This window comes from Eubalaena glacialis, chromosome 3 (genome assembly GCF_028564815.1).
Source record: "Eubalaena glacialis isolate mEubGla1 chromosome 3, mEubGla1.1.hap2.+ XY, whole genome shotgun sequence".
Taxonomy (NCBI): Eukaryota; Metazoa; Chordata; class Mammalia; order Artiodactyla; family Balaenidae; genus Eubalaena; species Eubalaena glacialis.
The window spans coordinates 156,072,738-156,090,661 of NC_083718.1; the positions used below are offsets into that span (position 1 = coordinate 156,072,738).

The following is a 17,924-nucleotide window of genomic DNA, read 5'->3' on the forward strand; positions in this document are numbered from 1 at the left end:
AGTGAAACCTAGATACCCACATCAGCCAAGGGTTTTCCAGGAAGTCATTTCCAGGAAGAACAAGACTAGGCCAAAAGGACAGTTTATTATTTGTTGGCTCTTTGGGCCTATTCTGGTTATCTGTTCCTACGCAGCAAACCTTAGTGGATTAAAACAACAAGGAATGCTTGGCATGGGAACACCACCCCCAGTCCAAACGGCACACACATTTGGTGACCAGAAGTGTTCAGTATGAGTAGTGCTGTGGGTAGAGAGAGGAGACACATGGAAGTGTTTTTCCAAGACACCTGTTTACCACACCAGGCAGTCCCATGGAGCCAAGCCAAGGAGGCTAAGATCCGTAAACGACACGGTGCTACTCTGATGCTCGAACATTTAACCCGCCTGCTGGTCTAGAGTGAAAGGTCTAACTCTTAGCACCTTGGTCCTCATTTGTCCCCAAAGAATTCATTTTGCCTTAGCCTTATATCAGTGCTCCTACTCCTTGGAGGTGGCAGAGAAGCAATGAGTTCCACCTAGATGCAAACAATCAGACCCTCAATAAGAAAATGTCTCAATAAGAATATATTGAGTAAATGGCTGTCACCTGTAAATGGTAGAGGGCCATTTCCTACCTAAATCCATAGATTGAATCCATAGATTACATAAATTTGATTAATATCTATTGAATATCCACTATGTGCCAAGGATTTCACTTATATTACTTAGTTTTTGGATGATATTCAAACTTTTAAATAATCAGTACAATCAGAATATTTATAGAGATTTCTGTGCTGGGGATTTGCTGTGCCAGGCATCAATCCTCTAATTGTGGGGTCTTGAGGAGGTCCTAGGTGTCCCAGGAGAGGGGAAGAGGGCATTCAAAGTTCTCAGGGGAGAAGCTATATCCAACTCATATGGAAATAATTCACTTTTAACCACCAACACAATATTACCAGTTGTCTGTTGGCTAAACATTAAGCCTGCCTTATAAAATGCTCGTAATGCTATGAAGTTAGTACTGTCATTTTGCAGATTGAAAAAGAGAGCCAGGAAGTGGAAGTACTTTGTTCAAGGCCACAGAGGCAGTAGATAGCAAAGTCAAACTCAAACTTAGCATGTATAGCTTCAAAATATGCATTCTTTCTATACATTACTGACCCTTTATGAGATAAAAAGTTCCATACTCACAAAATCCCTTCAAAGTAAGTTCTGTTACAGATGAGAAGACTGATCTCAGAAAGATGTATAACAAGAGCTATCCTCAAAACCCACTCCTACCCATATGAGTTTATTTATCAAGTACGTTAGGTCTTTGGGGCATATATTCAGTGTATGCATACTGTTCCCAGAGTATAGCTATGTTCCTAGTAAACTCTTGAGGGTCTTGAGAAGTAGGGCCTTGTCACCATTTATGTCCTATTTATCATAATTGTCCTTTAGATATCTGTTCCCAGACTTTCATTTTCCCACTCTTGACCACACCTGTTTGCTGGTATGTGCTGTTCATTTTTCAGGATTCAGCTCAGATTTTACTTCCTCCAGGAAGCTCTCTCTAAATTCCCAAGACTGGGTTAGGTGCCCCTCTTTTGTGTTTCTACACCCACTACCACCACCACCACACTTACTCCGTTCCTTGTTTACTTCTGGCCCAACACTGTGGTGTATTGTGTATCTCCATACTAGATTTAGAGCTCCTTGAAGGAAGAGACTATGTCTGATTACTCTTTGTACAACATAATGTGTTACTGTTACAACGTGATTTGCTCTCTTAAGGGAACTCCAGGGTTCTTGGAAGATTCAGAATATATAACTTGGTTGCTGCCGCTCAATTTCTATCTACAATGGTCTTTGGCAAGTACTTCCTTGTAATTCCAGAAATACCTTTCTTGAGTATACCTAGGAACTGGTTTCTAGGATCAGTCTGGGTGATGGAGCAAAGATAGGGCATGTGGGTGGCACAAGTGGGTGGGTGGCAGGCCATATGCTTTGCATTCAGGACTTCATAGCCATCTGTTATATTGTGATCTATTTCCTGGAGGGATGCTTAGCCCATTACACAGCCTGATGCTTAATGGAGGTTCTAAGATGAAGATTCACGTTATTCAGATTTGCACGGTTATTGCTGTAATGCTTTATCAAAGGAGCTTTTATCAAAGATTCTGAGAGCATTTGTTAAAAGAAACATGGTCTTTTAAAAGCTGATGTGCCAAATCTGGCAACAGACAATATGCCTACCCTCCTGGGAGTGACTGTCAGCTGAGCTCAGTTCATACTGCAGAATGGCAGCCTGACCAGTGAAGGGAGATTGTCTTTGGCAGGTCTTACAGTGTTTTTGCCTGTTAACTTTGCAAGCCTAGGTAGTTTGGTTATGCCTACAGTGTCTTTGTCTGCAAAATCAGGATGATGGTAAAAAAAATCAGTGTGGCCAATACTTAACAGAGAATTTACCGATGTGTGTTATTTGCTCATTCTAGTCTTTATTCCAAACAATCCAAGCTCTAAAAAATAAGTAAAATAAGTCAACATGACTTGACACATAAATTGTCATTATTACCTCTCCCAAGAGGTTTGAGTCTCAAAGGAATTGTGCATAAATTAACAGATTAACAGTCCCCCTTAAAAATATGATGTTCCTTAAAAGCAAAGCTGTAGTTGTTTTGGAAAAGCAGCAGTCCAGCTTAGCTCAGAAGTGTAAATAGAGAAAGGGAAAGTTGGGTGTTTGGAGAAATTTAGTAAATAAGGGCAGAACCGGTAACTGATTCCAACTTCCCTGTTCCTGGTGAAAACGATAGCTCTTTAATTCCCACGACTAGCCTATTAGCAGGCACATCAGGGTTTATAACACTGAACATTTACCAGTTCTAATCATAAAGAGCATGTCACGTGGTCAGGGACTGAAAGGGAATAAGGAAAAATGAAAACAATTGATATGTTAGAATGTAGAATTTTGGATTAATTTTTCCCTTTACATTTTTTTTCTTTGTAGCATTGTTTATGCGACAAATTCATACATTTTTTTAAAAGTATGACATACTGGAAATGGTTCTCTGTGAAGCAAATTAAAGTACTTAGAAATTTGAAAAATAATACCGGTAGCTTTTCTCTGTAGGGGCCAATAGCCATAGCAATTCCATGGTGTCCTGAAATGACATAAATATATATAAGCAAGGATCAAAGAATAGCACAGTATATATTCAGTCTATTTAAACTGGACTATAATCTAACAATAATTCATATTTGCTTTGGATAATTACCTCTTATTACCCCCCCATAAAATTGTGCCTTCCTTGTTCTTTGCTTGTCATGTCCTTCCAATTCCCCATGCCATCTAGCACAAAGCTTAATGTGTGGTAGATCCTTGGTAGAACATTTGTAGACTTGATGTCACTAAGCTTATTCTCTAATTTAACAAATCATTCCCTTAATCTCTATGTATGTACAGCAATGTGTTGCTCATTTATTAACACTGTCAGTTGTCAGTATACCTGGACTAATAATATATGGGCAGCCTTTTAATTGACTTTCACACTTATTATGAATTAACTCTTTATGATAATGTACAATATACAAACGAGGAAAATCAATCTTAGAGAGTTTAAATGGCAGAATTGGGGCCAGATGCCCAAAGCCAATGCTTGTTACATCATACCATATTTCAAAACAAAATTTTTAATACCTAAGGAATAAGCCCTTTGGACTCCTCCAGGTTGTCCTAAATATGAGGCTGAGTCATTCCAATCCAAAAATGAAGTCAGTAATTACTTTTCATTCAATTCAAAAAATATCTACTCCATCCATAGCATTTAATGTATATCCTGCTTAGAAGTCCAGTGGTAACAAAATGTTTAATTGAAGTCTTTTTGAGTTATTATTAAGCAAAAAAGAAGGCATTTATCTTATTTTATTGCTGTTCAAAAAATTAGCATATACTTCAACTCTCCTCTTGCCCCCTCCTTTCTTTTTTTTTAAACAGAGTTTATTTTTAAGAACAGTTTTAGACTAACAGGAAAATTGAGAATATAGTAGAGTCTCCTCATACCCACCCCCCCGCCACCCAGTTTCCCCTATTATTAACATCTTATATTCAGTATGGTACATTGTTACAATTAACTATCCAATATTGGTCACTATTATTAAGATCCATAGTTTATTTACATTTTCTTAGTTTTTAACCCAGTCTTATTTTTCTGTTCCATGATACCCCATTACATTTAGTTATCTCTTTAGGCTCCTCTTAGCTAGTTTCTCAGACTCTCCTTGTTTTGATAACCTTTACAGTTTTGAGAAGTACAGTTCAGATACTTAATAGGATTGCCCACTGTTGGAATCTGTCTGATGTTTTTCTCAGGATAAGTCTGGATTTATAGATTATTTGGAAGGAAGACCACAGGTAAAGTGCCATTTTCATCACAGCATATCAAGTATACATACTATTGGCCTTGATCACCTGGCTGAAATACTGATGGTCAGGTTTCTCCACTGTAAAGTTACTCTTTTCTCCACTCCTTTACATACTGTACACCTTGGAAAGATGTCAACACGCCCAGCCTACACCTAAGGAGTAGAGAGTTGTGTGTTATGCTTGCCCCTTCCTTTTTGTCTAATTCATATCATCTTACATTTCTCTTTCAGATATTTTAAAGTAGTTCTTAAAAGAAAACATAAATCATGAGGGGCCCACACAAAGTTTTTTTCTTTTACATCCTAAATTCACTCTGTAATCAAATCTATTGAGTTTACCTTCAAAATATACACAGAATCCAACAACCTCTCACCACCTCCATTGCGGTTCAAGCCATCAATCTCTCCCTTACGTTATTGCAGCAACCTTCTAACTGGTCTCCTTGCTTCTGCCTTTGCTCCCTACAGTTTATTCTCTATGTGGCAACCATAGTAATACTTTTAAAACCTAAAATCAGATCTTGTCATTCTCCTATTTAAAATCTTCCATTGGCTTCCAGTCTAACTGAAGAGTGCAGGTAAGTCCTTATAATGCCTTATTTGATCTACCAACACCTCCTCCCTCTTCAGCTGTTGATATTCTTCTAACCCACTTTGCTCAGCACATGCTGGCCTCCTGCTCTTCCTTGAATATGCCAGGAAACTCTCACCCCAGGGCCTTTGCACTTAATGTAAAGCATGGCAGCCATCAAAGTCTGCCACCTGTATCTCTAGAAAGGACATGACAATTAGCTGCGCAGAGTACACTTGGCTGACAGCCTCTTGTTGTGGTCTTCTGGATCTGCCTTAATTTTGTGCTTGCTCTTTATGGGAAGCTCCAGGCAATGACTGAGCACAGCAAGGGTTCTAGTCATTTCTGCCTATTGTGGGACTCCTCCAATAGGCAATCTTTGCTCCAGAGTTCCCCACTGGGTCAGCCAACTTTGTCAGACGTGCATCACTGGCTGAGGCTCTTCCTGTTCTCACACCAGAGCTGAGGAACTCACCAGCATTTCTCTTAAAATGTGTGCCCTAGATTCTAGGAATTATTCCAGGAAAGCAGAGAATGACACTCTATGGAGCATATATTTCTTGGCTAGTTTGATACATTTTTCAGGATAGTGTTTTCACTCTGTCAAAAGGGTGGATGCATATTCAGAACAAGACAGCCTACAAATGCAGCGCAGACTTCAGGACACTCCCATATTGCTCAAGAAACTAACAAAAGTCTAGAGAAACGTAAGTGACATTTGACATTTCGAATGTGGACTCTGCACTAACTAGCTGTGTGATCCCTTGTTGAATAGGGATAGTAATATCTACGTTGACTGTTAGGACAATCGAATACGATAATGGAGGAGAAGGCTCAATTACCAACAATACTTGTGGAGATAACTATAAATCATCACACTAATACTAATAACATATGCTATATATATATAATACCGATACTATATATAATACCAATACCATACATAATACCAGTTTTCGTTGTGGAGATAAGTATAAATGGCTTATAAATTTGTCACGTTCTTTTCTGCTCAAACAAGAAGGAATTAAAATTTTTTTATGTTATTGAGAGGAGAGGACGATTCTTAGGAAAGAAACTGGAAGAAATCTAACTTCCCCTCTCTTTTTGTCCAATCAAGGGATTTGGTACGCTTCTAGTCGCCGAGTGAGGACCAGGGCAACGAGCACTTCCGGTTTCCTCTGCCGTCCTCTCATCCGCCAGGCTAGGCTTTTCACTGCGCGTGCGCAAAGCCCGCCCCACCCCGGAACTTAACCGTTGACGAAATTGAAGTGTTTAAATCCTCCGGAACCTAATCCTGGAGCGCGGGTGGCGCCCTCCTTTCTGCACGGAGGCTTGGGATTGGTCGGTATGGGACCGGTGCGGGGCGCTGATTGGCTGGAGCGCCAAGGTGTCGCGGCAACCGTGCGTGACGCCTTCGGCACCGCCCTTGCTCCCTGACGGGTTGGGCTTCTGACCAGTCAGCAGGCGCGGCGCGGACTTCGGTTTCCCGAGCTTCTGTTTGCCGCCCTGGTTCCCGCGACCTCAACGTCCCAGAGGCGGGGCGGAGTCGGCGGAGGCGCTCTTTGGGGCCGACCTCTGTTCCGGCCCAACAAACAAACCTCGACTCGGCGGAGGTTGCGGTGAGTGGGGCTATGTGCTTCGGTTCCCCTGAGGAGCGGCAGCAGGACGGGGGGAAGAAGGGTGGGCAACACTCAGGGCCCAGTGGTGGGTTCAGGCCTCCAGGAGCCTGGACTAATGAAGTGAAGGGAAGCTAGTAGGAGAAATAAATTAAGCGGACCATGAATTCCTTGGGAATCGTTTGTACGTAGGTGTGTGAACGAGGTTTGCAATCGATAACGTGCCGTTTAAAGTTTTTACTGTGAAAATTTCTTGACTAAAGCCCTGTGTGCTCGGACAGCTACATACTAAGGAATCAGTTAACGTTTGAAGTTCGTGGTCTACTGGAAGTAATGTATAAACAGCAAAGCGTGAAAATGCTGTGTATGTGAACACAGGCGTTAGTAACACCACCATGGTGCCTAGGAAATGGTTTCACAGAGGAGTTGACATTCGGATTGGATTGTGAAGGATGATGGGGGTTTACCAGGGCTTTCCAAGTAAAGGGGACAGCCGGTGTGCAAAGATACTAGGGAACTGCAAGTAGTTCACTTTGATTGTGTTGTTGGAGGAGTAAATAGGGGTTAAGTTTGGAATAATAGGGTGGGGCCAGATTTTGAAGGTCCTTTTTTCTGTACATAAAGAAGAGCCATCAACTCTTCAAGCAGAATAACTTGATCAGATTTATATAGAAATAATCCTTCTAGCAGCACTGTGGGGACATTTCAGTAAATCTGGTGAGAGCTGATGAAGCCAGGAACTGAGGTAGCAGAGATGGAAAGACAGAATTCACATCGGGGAAGAGGGAGGATGGAAGAGGTAAGGATGACTTGATGGTTTCTATTATCCAGGGAGAATATGTTTTGCTAGGTATAGGTGTTATGTTTCACTAGCTTTAATTGCTTGTGTGTTACTGTCAGAATAAACTGTCTCGTGTGTTTTTCTAAAATGAGAAGTAGGTCAACATTATCTTTTTACCCTAATGCATAAAGGAAGAGCAGACAGATATGGAGTTTTAAGACTCTTTTGTTTAATGAAGAAAAACGGCACTTTATTACTTCCTAGAGTTACAACTATCAATCTGAATATTGTTATCCATGACAACCAAGTAGCATAGAAGGACTTTAGAGTTTAAAACATGCATTGCCTGGAAGCTGCGTGAAGTCCAGATACCTCTAACAGGGACTTTTTATCAACCTTACAAGGGCACTTTCAATAGGATTTTGTTCTTGTAAATATTTCCAGCTTCTGACTTTAACTAAAAAATTCTTCTAAATGACTTCTGCACCAGCATGAATAACTCTCTCCTTCCTTATCTTGCTTTAAACAATTCATTTTTGCTAGAATTGAAGTAGAAGGTACAGGGCCTAAAGATTAACTCTAAGATTTAGTAAAAAGACATAGCAAATAATGAACTGTAAAGAAAGGACTTTGAGGTTTGTATTTTGCTTAGGTAATATTTAGATTTAGATATCCAGTGGGCAATTAGAAATATGGGCTTGAAACTCAAAAGAGAGGTGGAAGCTGAAAGTTTGTTATATACAGATAGGTGTGGAAACAATTGAGAGTGGATGAGATTACCCAGAGAGGGTATGTGGAGCCAAAGAAACACCACTGACTTGGCACTGATACAAGTTAGTTTGTGGGTATGCAGCATTTGCCTCCCATCTCCACAAGATTGAAGATTCGTTGACTTTATTATAGACCTGATAAACATCTGGCCCAAATTGTTCCTATTTGCTTCTTTGTGGTTTTCTGAATATTATGAGGCTTTTGGTCAAAATCTCATGCCCAAAATACTACTGCCCTACCCAGCTCACTAAATTCATACACGGATCTTGGGGCAGAATCTGTACTTTCCTTAATGAATAGATATATTGGTGGGTTTTGCTGCCTAGAATAAATATTAACATTAATTATACTGAATACTGTAAAGTATAAAAATGATCAGAATCCACAAGCACTTTATCTTATTAATTATGGATGTAGACACTTCATATAAGTAACCTAACTTTGTCTATTATTTTGTTAATATGTGGTTAAATCATGTTTCCTTTTATTTTTTGTTTTTGTCATTCATTAGTAACATTCTTTTTACTTCTTTAGGATCCTGAGCATGTGAAATTGAGTAAATCATTCTCCAACTATCATGGAGCCTATGTATCCTCTCACAGGGACCCAGATGAATACCAGGTATAGAAATATTTTTACAAAATGTTTTTTTTTCACAGCTGCTCATATAACTTGGGTTGGAATAGAGGGGAAAAAATAATCTTTAGAACCAGGAAAATCTGGGTCCATATCCCAGCTTTACCACTTATTAGGTGGGTGACCGTGATCAAGTTATTTAACTTCTCTAAGCCTCAGTTTCCTCATCTGTATATTGGGGACAGTAGTCTCTAACAGAAGATAATTGTGAAGGGTTAAATAAGGTTACTAAACTAAAGGGTCTGGGACATAGTAGGCAGTCAGTAAATATTAGTCTCATTTCCTCCTTCCTTTATTTTAGTTTCACAGAGGGTCTTTTTATTGATGAAAAATAGTACCTGAACTTTTGAGGCTAAAGATCACATACATATTTATTTACATCCTAGACAAATGGGAAAGTGGTTGAGTTCCTTCCTTCTTCTAAACCCTAATTCCTTGATGGGAAAAATTTCCATTGGATGTATCAAGTTTCCTACATGTCCCTAAGCCTTTGCCCACTCAAGTGGTGTAGGAAGGAGGGGCTTGCCACCTGTCTCCTGATTTTCTCAATCTGTCACTACTGTGAGGACCAGGCAAATTGGCTTGTGTTATTTGGCTCTTTGGATCATTTATTGTTCTTTTTTCCCCCAGAGAAGAACAATTAATGCTGACGTGTGAATTTTTTTCTTCTAAACTAGAGTTGCATCCATGAGTTACCTTTATTTTCTGTATTATTTTTCTTTGTGCCAGATGTTCTTGATGAAGACAATGGGAAACATGACCCAAAGAGGCTGTCATATTCCTTTTGCTTAATTTTGGCCCTTCTGTTCTGTCCTGTTGCTACCTCTTATTCTTTGAAAATTTGTCAACCTCTGTTCTTCTCTTTAATTTTATTATTGGGTCAAATCCATTCCTTACATTCTAGGGAAGATAATATACTCGTGTGATTTAAACTGATTATTCCTGGTATGTTCAACTCTAGTTTTTTAACTCATTTATTGAACTCTGGTTTTCAGTAATCTGTGGGCTTTAGGGCAGCAGTTTTGAATTATTTTTGGTTACAGACCCCTTTGAATATCTGATAGCCATGAATCTCATTCCCTATAAGGAAAAATACTTTTATACATACATGCAACATTTTGCACCCAATTTCAGGGCATTTGTGTGTCTCTTGCCTCTAAAGTCTACCTGTATGCCTTAGATTAAGAAAAAGACTAATAACGGCATTTATTGAAATCTTGCTCTGCCAGGTTTTGTGCTGAGCACTTTGCATACATTATTTTTATTTAATCCTCACAACAAACCCATGAGGAGTAGGTACTATTATTATCCCTCTCTTTTTTTTTTAAATGAGGAAGCTAGCATAGAGAGATTAACCAATCCAAAGTTATATAGTTGGTAAATGGTATAGCCAGTATTTAAACCTGAAATGATTTCTACTCTGTACTGCAAGGAAGTAAACCTGAAGTAGTGTAGGTTGGGCTTTAAAGGTACAATGGACTACTTAGAGCAAAAAGAAATAGCTAACATTGAGCACTTACAATAAGCCAGGAATTTTTCTAAGCATTTTACGTATATTGACTCATATTCAGTATAACTCTACCAGGAGATACTGATGTTATTCTGTTTAACAGCTGAGGAAACTGAGGCATGGAGACATTAAATAACTTGATCAAGGTCACACAGCCAGCAAATTTTGAAGCCAGGTTTCAGACCTAAGCAGTTGATTTCCAGGCTTTGCTTTTAACCCTTATATCATAGTGCCTCTCACCAATTGGTAAATAATAAATATATTAGATATAGAGACATAGATAACTTGACAGTTGGTCACTTACTACCTTTGTGACCTTGAACAAATTTCTTAATTTCAGACTGTGTCCTCATTTCAAAAAAGGGAGATTAAAAATCCTTACAGATATTATGAGCTCAAATCAGACAAAGATTTGAAAGCAAATAGCTAAGAATGTGGTGGATAAAGCACTACATCATTCAGTTTCTAGTAGTATAAGCTTTGAAATCAGCCACAGTTAGATTCAAATTCCAGCTCTGCTACTTAGTTGCTGTATCAAGTTATAAAAGTTACAGTTTGTTATCTATAAAGTGGACAATAAAGTGTTTCTGGAACAGTTTTAATGAGAAATATTGTATATGTAAAGTGCCCAGTAGGATGCCTGGTACAAAGTAAGTGATCAGTAAATAAGCTAATATATATATATTTTTTTTACTGCAATTGACTTTTTTTTTTTTTTTTAATATTTATTTATTTATTTATTTGGCTGTGCCGGGTCTGAATTGCGGCACGCGGGATCCTCCGCTGCAGTGCATGGGCTTCTGTCTAGTTGTGGCCCGAGCGCTCATTAGTTGAGGGCACAGGAGCTTAGTTGCCCCGAGGCATGTGGGATCTTAGTTCCCCGACCCAGAGATCGAACCTGCATCCCCTGCATCGGAAGGCGGATTCTTAACCACTGGACCACTAGGAAAGTCCCTGGTGCTAATATTTTAGTTGAGAAGTTTTATCAGATGAAACATGAAAGTAAGATCTAGAACAAGATATTCTTAGTGCATGCTATGATAAATATTTTTTCAGTTCAACTATTTCATAATCTACTACCATGCAAATGCACTTTTGTAAGTAGCTCACTGTCAGAGCTTTCTTGCTTTAATTACATGTGATTAAAAACTCTGTGATGATATCCTATATGATTTAACATTGAAACCTTGCTTTACATTGCTTGTGTGATCTTTGTGGAGGAATTATTAATGATGTCCTTTTGATGCTTCACTAATTAAATTTATGTGTGGGACTTCCCTGTCCATCCAGTGGTTGAGACTCCACGCTTCCACTGCAGGGGGCACAGGTTCGATCCCTGGTGCCTGATGCCATGTGGCGCTGCCAAAAAACCCAAAAAATACACAGAACAATAACATAAAAAACTTATGTGATAGGGCCCAAGATACCAAATTTGAAAACCCTGAACAGTTTTTGTGCTTTTCATAATTTTTTAAGTATTATTTAGAAATCATCTAGAAATCAGTTCAGGGCTTCCCTGGTGGTGCAGTGGGTGAGGATCCACCTGCCAATGCAGGGGACACGGGTTCGAACCCTGGGCCGGGAAGATCCCACATGCCACGGAGCAACAAAGCCCGTGCACCACAACTACTGAGCCTGCGCTCTAGAGCCTACGAGCCACAGCGACTGAGCCCACATGCCACAACTACTGAAGCCCGCGTGCCTAGACCCTGTGTTCCGCAACAAGAGAAGCCACCGCAATGAGAAGCCCGTGCACCGCAACGAAGAGCAGCCCCTGCTCGCTGCAACTAGAGAAAGCCTGCACACAGCAACGAAGACCCAACACAGCCAAAAATAAATAAATAAATAAATAAAATTTTTAAAAAAAACAGTCTTTAGGGTGCGGCCGGAAAGGCGGCCGCCCCCTCGCCTGAAAAAAAAAAAAAAACAAAAAAAAAAACAGTCTTTAGAAATCAGTTCAGAAGGATGGATATTAATTTTAAATTTAAATGTAAATTCGTGGTTTATATTCATTTTTCAGTTACTTAAAGAAGATTTTATAGAATTGATATTCCCAGTTCTTTTTAAAACGACTCACATGTATATAAATATATATATGGATAGGATAAAAGGACAGAAAGTCATACCTAAATTTTGAGTGCTTATTCTCTTGATAGTAGAGTTACAGGCGATTTTTCTTTCCTTTTTACTTTTTAAAAATATTTTTCAAGTCTCCTAAAATTACAAAAGTAATCTGAAAACCCTATCATTTACAGTTAAACTGTTTCTTGTAAAATTTCTACTGTTTTTGATTTTTAAAAAAAAATTTTTTTTAAGGTTTTCTTCAAGCAGGATGGTGCCTTTCTATTTTCCTCCATCAAAATGTGCGCTTTGGAACCCAGTGCCAATTGGAGATTATATCTACTTACATCTCAATTACCACAGGTATAAAACGTTTCTCTTTCCAAATCAAACCAGTTTAAACAGGAGTCAAAAGAATATGTAAGGCAATGATTACAGTGATCCATTTTTTTTTTTTTTTAAACTTTTCCATTCAGGAGCTCCCCTCATACAAAGTATTCTTTCTGCTGCTTCTTAAATCTGTTCCTTGTGCTTTTGAGAAGTAATCTTAATTTCACAGTTAAAATATTCTGCAAATCTAAAGTTCTAAGTATTATAGGAATTCAAAAGAGACAAAATATAATAAAAACTGAGTTTTTCGTCATGCTTCCGCATGGTGTCTTTGAAGAACACTGAGAAGATTGATTTTGAGTTGAATAGCCCATTTTAGAAGGAACATAAAATATTTCGGTATGGCCAGGATCGTGAAAGACATAGAAGCTTAGTCTTCAAGTAATAGAAAATAGAGATCCACTGAGATTTTATATATAAGAGAGTTACTTGCTAAAAGCAGAGTTCTAAGAAGGATGGATCATAGTGGGGAGACCCTAGAGTCAGCCTAATGCGAGATGGTTTTCTGTAATCCAAGGAACGTAGATTTATTCTGTAGTGGTTTAAGGTGGTGTAACTGGAGTCAGACTTCCTGGAGGGTCAAATCCTGATTTTACCCTTTCTTATTTAAGTGACCTCAGTAAAGTAGCCAAGGATCAGTTTCCTTATTTATAAAATGGGGATATGACACTTGTTTCATAGTACTCTTGTAAGGATTAAATGAGACAGGCTGTAAAGCAGCAGTTGGCACAGTGCCTGGACATAGGAGGTAGTCAATAAATGCTAGCTCTTATAAGGGTTTAGAGCAGTGTAGCAGTGTGGAGACCAAGAGGAAAGAATGAAACAAGGTGTTTTGAAGAAATGTATAGCATTTGATGATCAACTGAATAGAGGAACTAAAGGAAAATTACAAGTCAAAAAGTATTTAAGGACCTCCCTCATGGTGCAGTGGTTAAGAATCTGCCTGCCAATGCAGGGGACACAGGTTCAAGCCCTGGTCCGGGAAGATCCCACATGCCACGGAGCAGCTACGCCCGTGTGCCACAACTACTGAGCTTGCGCTGTAGAGCCTGCGAGCCACAACTACTGAGCCTTCGTGCCACATCTACTGAGCCTGCGTGCCTAAGCCCGTGCTCCGCAACAAGAGAAGCCACTGCAACGAGAAGCCCGCGCTCCTCAACGAAGAGTAGCCCCCACTCACCACAACTAGAGAAAGCCCGCATGCAGCAACGAAGACCCAATACAGCCAAAAATAAATTAAAAAAAAAAAAAGTATTTAAGTTCTCAGAGAAGGGTGGTATCATTGACAAAAACAGAGAGTGTCTTGTGGAAGTTTAAATATTTGTCAGACTTGTTCATTCTTTTCTACGTGTCTGTTAACCTATATTTTCTATTGCCATCTTTCTCTGCTGCATTTTGAGTAATTTGTTCTTCAGCTCTTCTAATTTTCTCTTGAGCTGTACTTAGTTGCCATCTAATCTGTTCATTTAGGTTTGTAAATGTGGGAGTATACTATATATGTGAAAGATTATAATATATACACACAGTTAATAGAATAATAAATTTGTCTGGTCTTTTTTGATAGTATCTTGTTCCTTACTCATATTTTAGAGTCCCTTTTATATTTCTTTAAACATGTGAATTGTATTTATATTCTGTGTTCAATAATGCTAGTATCTGAACTCCATAGGTCATATGTAAACAAATGGATGTGACTATTTCAATCAAACTTTGTTTACAAAAACAGGAGGCCTCATAGGTTCTTGATCCTAAAATTCATAAAATTAAGAATTTTATGAATGCCTGGAGAACAACTGTAACTTCAGTGTCTGCTTATTGCAATTCTGCTTTCCAGGCAGCCCTCCTTACCCGCTGCCTTTGACCCTAGGATTTCCCAACGGTGATCTTTCTATACACTTTAAAAGATGTGTATTATATTTTAGGCAACATTTCATGGCAGGAAGGTTTTTTAGGCTATCAGATCCACCACATTCGTAAAAGACTTTTGTTATTTTTCAGAAATCCAAAGCTTGTGGTAACTGAAAAGACCATCCGACTTGCTTGTCGTCATGCTAAGCAGAATAAAGAAAACTTGCCATGCTTTTTACTTGGTTCTCTCACAGTAGATGAAGGTAATATACTTTGAAAAATTATTTTTATGAGTATAATAGATTTTATGTTTACTGTTTCAGTCAATTACTGTAACGTACTTTGGCTAATTTTCTTTACTGTATGCCAACGTTATGAAGATGAGTAAAAGTTGACACTACTCATCATAGGCTTTACAGTTTGGTCAGGTGGGTAAATATATATGTAAGTCATTCTTTTTAAATGAAAGTTTAGTGTACTCTTAGTATGAACAAAATGCTTTCCTGTAATCTAGGCTTGCTTGGTTAATTTCACATTTCATAATTGGCGTGCTATATAATAACTGCTATTTTTGTTCTTCAGATGAAGAAAGTGTGACATTGACAATAGATCGTTTTGATCCTGGTCGAGAGGTACCTGAATGCTTAGAAAGAACCCCTACTGCTTCTCTTCCTGGGGACTTTGTGATCCCATGCAAAATTCATACTCAAGGACTTTGTTCAAGAGAAATAATAGTGCACAATGCAGATGACTTCAATTCAGCTTTTAAGGTGAGATTTGTTGATAATGTGATTATTCCTTATTCAACACAAGAATCAAACTATGTGTACTGTGTTATATTTTAATAAACCCATATTTAATAGGTATTCATTTAATTTCTGACTAAATGATGCTGACCTAAAATGCAATTAGATATGGTTTCTGAGGACAGAAATCCTAGGTAGGTAATATGAGTAGCATTCCAGAAGAGGAAGCAACATGACCAAGATAGCAAAGTGCAAGATGTGCTCAGGGTAACATTGAGGGTGGAGATTTTTGCTGGATTTGTGGGCAGTCAGACTTGAGTATTAGTTTGTTTAGATCATAGAGAGCCTTGTCTGCCAGGCTACGGAATTTGAACTTTATCTAATGGGCCATGTTTTTCATTGAAAATTTCTGAAAAGAGGAAATACTGTTAAATCAGGAATGGTTAATGTGATAGGGAGGGCTGACTGAAGTCAGCATAGTTAGGCCATTGCAGTAGTCAGATGTGTATTAGAGGGGGGTGTATTAGCCTATAGCAGAGTGGTGGCAGTGAGACCAGAAAGGGCACAGTCTGCATGAGCAACTACAGAGGAAGAACTAACTTGACAATTTGGAGTAATAAGAAAAGAATCGGAGAGGAATGGACCTTAGATTCTCTGAGACTGAGTCAAAGTTAATTTATGCCCATTTTTAGCCACGTAATAAATATTTATTGAAAGCGACATTCTCCAGTAAGAGTTTAAAATGCTGCTGAGACATATAGGTTGGAAATATGTGATGGAGCTTGGTATAGTAAATCTTTTTTGCTTTAACATAATTATTCATGTAACCTTTTGGTCACATGGAAGAAATAAGAGAATTGAAATGTTGCAAATCAGAAATTGTTTAATTTTGTTAATGTAAGATATATGAAACAAAACCTTCAGAGATAAGGACAAATTTCAAAGCTTTAAAATAATTGTATAATATTGATTCCTCAGGCTCTGCAGCATCATGTGTGTAGCAAAGATTCCTTGGATTGTGGTAAACTGCTTTCCCTAAGAGCTCATATCACTTCCAGGGAGAGTTTGGACACTGTGGATTTTGACTTGGATTGGGCAGCAGTAACTCTAGCAAATACCTTTAAATGCACACCTGTGAAGCCCATCCCTATTATTCCAACAGCTCTGGCAAGAAACTTGAGCAGTAATCTGAATATTTCTCAAGTTCAAGGTACCTATAAATATGGGTAAGTAAAAGAGCTATTCATCCAAAATTTTAAATATTCGTCACATTAGTATATTTTCATGTTATTCACATAATATGAAATAATTGTTTGGTCAGTTTACATGCCTGAGATCTGTGGCAGCTAGATAAATAACCAAGGAAGGTGAAAAAATTGTTAATTTTTGCTGAATATAGTTTTCTGATAATGAGCCTAATGGAGGCTGGAGAATTATTTATAATATTCAGGGGTTTTTAAAAAATTAATTAACTTATTTATTAATTAATTTATTTTTTGGCTGTGTTGGGTCTTTGTTGCTGTGCGCGGGCTTTCTCTAGTTGCGGTGAGCGGGGGCTACTCTTCATTGCGGTGCGCGGGCTTCTCATTGTCGTGGCTTCTCTTGTTGCGGAGCACGGGCTCTAGGCACGCAGGCTTCAGTAGTTGTGGCGTGTGGGCTCAGTAGTTGTGGCTTGCGGGCTCTAGAGCTCAGGCTCAGTAGTTGTGGTGCACAGGCTTAGTTACTCCGCGGCATGTGGGATCTTCCCGGGCCAGAGTTCGAACCTGTGTCCCTTGCATTGGCGGGCAGATTCTTAACCACTGCACCACCAGGGAAGCCCTATAATATGCAGTTTTAATTGTGAATAATGAGCACTGCAGATAAAGGAGATTATTAAATTATAATGTATAATACTCTTGCTTACCAAATTGTCAACCACTTGAGGGTGGAGTTTCCTCACATAGCTGAAGCAGCATCCTCTCTAGCTTCCTATTAACGCTCTTAGTTTCTTAGGAAATGTAAGCCAAGTTGCTTGCTTTCTGATCCTCAGCAGGGCTGCTTCCCTGAATCCTCGTCCACTTTCTTTATCCATTGTCTACTGAGCTAAGTCAGACAATGTAAGCACCAACTGCTTTAAAGTCTAAGCAATTCACTTCTGGCTTCCTTTCCCACTGACTCCACCCTAGTTCCTGTTAGGTCTCTAGAGCTGAAAATGTTTGGCAAGGTAAACTCAACTTCAAGTCTTGTCTACCAAAAATGCCTCTTCAAAAGAGGATAAGAAAAAGGATTTTCTTTTCAGAGGGTCCCTGGAACAGCAAGAAAGTTCCCACATGCTGATCAGAGCACCTTTCTGGTTGGGGTGGCACAAAAGAAAAAGCGTTGCTATATTCCAAAATCATGGAATGGTCAAAGGTGATAGTGATTAAAAATGTTTGAATTAAATTGAACATTTAATTCTCTTGGAGTAATAAAATACTTCTCAATTGGTACATAGAAATTTGTGTTAAAATTAACCAAAAAATTAATTTATTTTCCTTAGTACCTGTGTCCATCTAGTGAAGCCTGAATTTACCTTTCTTTGAATTATTCCTTTGTGACCCCTTGGCATGCCAGTAGTAACCCAGGATGTTCA

At 38.8% G+C, this 17,924-nt stretch overlaps 1 protein-coding gene across 1 annotated transcript in view; it reads left to right on the top strand.

Moving 5' to 3' along the window:
• The first annotated feature begins 6,546 nt into the window (after positions 1-6,546).
• STIL (STIL centriolar assembly protein) overlaps positions 6,547-17,924 on the top strand; it is a 53,931-nt gene continuing 42,553 nt past the window's right edge. Inside the window, exons 1-7 of the mRNA XM_061186621.1 lie at positions 6,547-6,573; positions 8,657-8,743; positions 12,585-12,692; positions 14,718-14,830; positions 15,150-15,337; positions 16,292-16,334; positions 16,476-16,539. Coding sequence (XP_061042604.1) covers positions 8,700-8,743; positions 12,585-12,692; positions 14,718-14,830; positions 15,150-15,337; positions 16,292-16,334; positions 16,476-16,539 — 560 coding nt within the window. The 5' untranslated portion in view covers positions 6,547-6,573; positions 8,657-8,699. The remainder of the gene's footprint in view (positions 6,574-8,656; positions 8,744-12,584; positions 12,693-14,717; positions 14,831-15,149; positions 15,338-16,291; positions 16,335-16,475; positions 16,540-17,924) is intronic.